Source organism: Arachis hypogaea, chromosome 6, assembly GCF_003086295.3.
Source record: "Arachis hypogaea cultivar Tifrunner chromosome 6, arahy.Tifrunner.gnm2.J5K5, whole genome shotgun sequence".
In the NCBI taxonomy this organism is placed as follows: domain Eukaryota; kingdom Viridiplantae; phylum Streptophyta; class Magnoliopsida; order Fabales; family Fabaceae; genus Arachis; species Arachis hypogaea.
In genome coordinates, this window is record NC_092041.1 from 75,477,229 (window position 1) to 75,481,600 (window position 4,372).

Genomic DNA, 4,372 nt, shown 5'->3' on the forward strand with positions numbered 1-4,372 from the left:
TTTTTTTTGTCTGAACCCATTAGGCCATTAACCCATTACCCATGAACACAGACCCACCCGACCCGACCCAATCCCCATTCCCCACCCAGCGAAACGGCTGAAAGCCTGAAACCCTAAATTGAATCCCCACTCCCTAATCCCTAATTCCAGATTTGCAGCTGCCTCACTCTCACGTCTCACTCCTCTCAGTTCCACTCAGTCGTCTCGTCTCCAGTCTCTTCGACGGCTCTCAGCCTCTCACTCGGTTCCTCAGTCTCAGTTCCTCAGTTCCTCACCGTCAGTTCCTCAGTTCCTCACTCGGTCATCCTCAGCTCCTCACCATCACTCTCAGTCTCTCACTTCCATTGTCCATCGACCTCAGCTCGAACTTCAGAGTTCCATCCTCACCCCTGACGATCGCTGAGTCGGAGTCAGTTCCTCACCGTCGATCTTCGGTCGTCGTGGCCTACTGAGTTATAGCCACTGCTGCTGCTCCGTCTGGCCGTCGTCGCTGCTGCCTACTGGTCTCGGTCCTGGCTCCTGGGTCTTGTGAGTCGTGACCTGTCCTCTGACTCTGCTAGTCTCGTTCTCTGTCACGGCTGCTCCACGCTCTGGGTCTTGTGTTTTGGGCTGTTTTGTGCTCTGATCCTTCAAGGTCTCCACTCTCCACAACTCTAACATTTGCTCTGTTTTCAAATTATTAACACAAGTTGATATATGATATACTTGATGATTGTAATTTACAGTGTGTGTTGGCGTTGCTAAGTGAAAGTGCATGGTGTTGTTATTTATTATGTACAAAAAAGGGTGTTTATGAGTGGTTTTGAGTTCAACTCCATCATGATATGATTATGATAGATGTATTAGATGCTTTCTAAGACAGTGTTCGTTTCTACTTGTATGTATACTTGCATGTATGCCAGTGGTAATTAATATTAATTATTAAGTAGCTTGTCAAGTGTGAACTATTAGCAGTAAATTAAAAGTATACTTGATATGTAAATTATTTGGATATTTGCCATATATATGTTGTATAATTAAGTAGTGCTCGTTTGTTGTTTCACCTTTGATTTGATTTCATTTAACTTGCATCATGTTCCTTTTCTTTCTTTTAGCTTTGCCTCTTGTATCTTACTATTTTCTCCTTTACTTTTAATCAACCATCAAAACTTAGAAGCAAATGCAACAGAGTGTATTACAAGATATTTGCCATAAATAGTTCATATATTGTGAAATGGAAAATTATATTTGTCAAATTGTTGTCGCAGTTACTTTGTATTACAAGATATTTAGTCTTAAAAAATTAGGATGTCCTTCATATATTGTATGAGACATGCATGGCTTTGTATAAAAAAAAATTAAAATATTTTAAGAGTGTAACTCTTGTTATTTGAAAGTTGATTATATAAAGAGATGTTCTAATATAACTATTTTTAGGGGTATAATTAAAATTTATTAAACTTGTTATAATATTATTAGTAGGTATTTTTAATGATTGTTGGTTAAATACTTGAATTCTGAAATATGAATTCTGAAACTGTTGATCTTTAAACAGAATTTACTTTTATTTCAGGAAATATGAATTCTGAAACTGTGAGTAATCTTGTTACTACTGGAGTTGGTTCTGAGGCTGCTCCGGTCGAGATTGATGCACCTAGTTCGAAAAGGCTGAGACAAGCAACCTCTGATGTTTGGAATTTTTTCAAAAAGCTCGGTCCAGATAAGGATGGAGTAGAACGTGCTGAGTGTAAAGGATGCAAGAAAGTGTTTAAAGCTGGAGGTAAGCGATATGGCACTTCTACTATAAAACGTCATCTTGATAGTTGTACTCAAATTAAGCATGAAGATATTGGTCAGACTATAGCAGAATTGCAACTTAAAATGGGTTCACTTAAGATTGATTTAGGAGTGGCTAGAGATATGTTTGCTGGGTATGTAGTTGCTGGGGATAAGCCTTTTAATATGGTTGATGATAGGAGATTTAGAAATTGGGTGAAATATATTAGTCCAACTTTGAAACTTCCTTCTAGGAATACGGTTAAGGCTGACATAGTAAAAGTCCACAAGAGAGAAGCTGCGAAACTTAAAAAAATTTTAGTTTCCATTCCAAATAGAATTTGCTTAACATCTGATCTTTGGACTTCAAGTACCAATGAGGGGTTTATATGTTTGACTGCACATTTTGTTGATGAGAACTGGAAATTACAGAGTAAAATTCTCAATTTTTGTCATATGCCTCCTCCTCACACAGGATATGAATTGTCTTTTAAAATCTTTACGCTTTTGACTGAGTGGAAAGTTGATAAAAAGATTTTTTCCATTACTTTGGATAATCCTTCTTCTAATGATACTTGTGTTAAACACTTGAAAAGTACTTTGGATGTGCATGGTTCATTGTTGTGTGGTGGTGAATTCTTTCATGTTCGTTGCTCTGCTCATATTTTAAATCTTATTGTCCAAGATGAAATGAAAATATGTGGTGATGCAGTGTGTAAGATTAGAGAGGGTATTAAGTTTCTGAGAAAATCTGAAAGTAGAATGGTTAAGTTTAAAGAATGTTTTGAAGATATTGAGGGACTTGAGTATACGACTGCATTATGTTTAGATGTTCCTACTAGGTGGAATTCACTTTATGCAATGCTTGCAAGTGCTATTCCTTATAAGAAAGCTTTTGAATTGTATAAAGTAAAAGAAGCTGGGTTTAGAGAGTATTGTCCTTCATCAGATGAGTGGAGAAGAACTGAAAAGATATGTGATTTCTTGTTACCATTTTACGAAACTACCAAGTTGATGTCTGGAACTTCTTACCCAACATCCAACTTGTATTTTTTACAAGTTTGGCAAATCCAGCTGATTTTAATGAATAGTTTGAAGAATGATGAAGTGCTTATAAGGAACATGGGAGAAAAAATGATGATTAAGTTCAAGAAATATTGGGAAGAATACAGTGTTGTTCTTGCATTTGGGGCAGTTCTTGATCCTAGATTTAAACTCAACACTTTAGTTCATTGCTATAATGAGATTGATCCTATTAGTGCTAAAGACAAAGTGGAGCATGTGAAGAGTAAGTTATACAAGCTTTTTGAGGTTTATGACCAAAATTCCTCTACAACTGTAGAGAGTTCTTCCCAACCTTCAAGTAATTTTTCTCAAGCAACATCTTCTGCAATTGGAACTCAGCTTATTAAAATTGTTGGTGTAAGTATTTTTATCTACTTGATTATATGTATTTTTTATTTTTCATGCTTTTTGATTCATATATTGTTTGTAATGCAAAGGATTTGATGTCCTGTAATCAAGAAGCTGAAGTGAAAAGTGGAAAGAACCAACTGGATATTTATTTGAGTGAGGCAACATTATTTTGCAATGATGCAATCATTGATGTTTTGCAATGGTGGAAAGACAATCATCATCGTTTTCCAACAATATCACTAATGGCACGAGATTTGTTGAGCATTCCTATTACTACCGTGGCTTCAGAATCTGCATTTAGTATGGGTTCTCATGTTTTGAATAAGTATAGAAGTCGTTTGTTGTCAGATAATGTTGAAGCGGTGATTTGCACCAGAAATTGGATACGTGAATATGATGATTTTGGTATATTATATTTATGACATACATACTTGAGTGATTTTGAACATTATTATGTACTATTTTGCTAATATATTTATTTACTTTTTTCTAGAGGAAGATAAAGATCAGGAAGATATTGCAAAAGGAGAAGGCTATTCTTCAGGAGTTGGTTCCAATGATGTTATTGACTTATATGAAGATGAAGATGAAAATTAAGTGTATTGAATTAAGTTTAATTTGCTTTGAAGACTATTTATAATTATGTTTTTGGACTTTGGATTATATATTTATTTTGTCTATGGGACTATTTATAACTATGACTTGAGTATTTTGGATAATTGGATTATGTTTATTTACTTTGAAGACTATTTATATACTTTGAAGACTATTTATATTTAATATTTGTATTTATATTGATTTAAATTGAATATATTAGATATGTTCTTATAAAAAAAATTAATTAGGCGGGCTTAGTCCAATTTATATTGATTTAAATAAAAGATATTAGATATGTTCTTATTAAAAAAAAACTAATTAGGCGGGCTTAGCCCGCCAGCCCGCCATCCCGCCATTAGGCGGGGCGGGCTAGGATTTTGGGACCGCCAGAATAGGCGAGGCGAGGCGAGCCAGCCCGCCAGAGAGCGGGCTTCCGACGGGGCAGGGCGGGCTTCCCCGCCTGACACCCCTACCCCCAGAGCAGGTATCTTATGAAGAACTGGACGAAACAACTCAAGAAGCAGGTTTCCTTGATGATGATAATCACAAGTCAAGTTCTCCTAGTAATGAACTTGCATCCGCAAGTGAATTCTTTGAGACAGAA

At 36.0% G+C, this 4,372-nt stretch overlaps 1 protein-coding gene across 1 annotated transcript; it reads left to right on the top strand.

Moving 5' to 3' along the window:
• Positions 1-1,557: 1,557 nt before the first annotated feature.
• LOC140173683 (zinc finger BED domain-containing protein RICESLEEPER 2-like) lies at positions 1,558-3,768 on the top strand. The gene is made up of 3 exons (XM_072198196.1): positions 1,558-3,177; positions 3,258-3,576; positions 3,665-3,768. The coding sequence occupies exons 1-3, from the start codon at positions 1,558-1,560 to the stop codon at positions 3,766-3,768; spliced, it is 2,043 nt and encodes a 680-aa protein (XP_072054297.1).
• Positions 3,769-4,372: the final 604 nt, after the last annotated feature.

Excerpts from the sequence above, each read along its gene's own strand:
- LOC140173683 (XM_072198196.1), top strand. The coding sequence starts at position 1,558 with ATGAATTCTGAAACTGTGAGTAATCTTGTTACTACTGGAGTTGGTTCT. Across the intron at positions 3,178-3,257 it reads AGCTTATTAAAATTGTTGGT|GATTTGATGTCCTGTAATCA; the intron begins GTAAGTATTTTT and ends TGTAATGCAAAG. Across the intron at positions 3,577-3,664 it reads ACGTGAATATGATGATTTTG|AGGAAGATAAAGATCAGGAA; the intron begins GTATATTATATT and ends ACTTTTTTCTAG.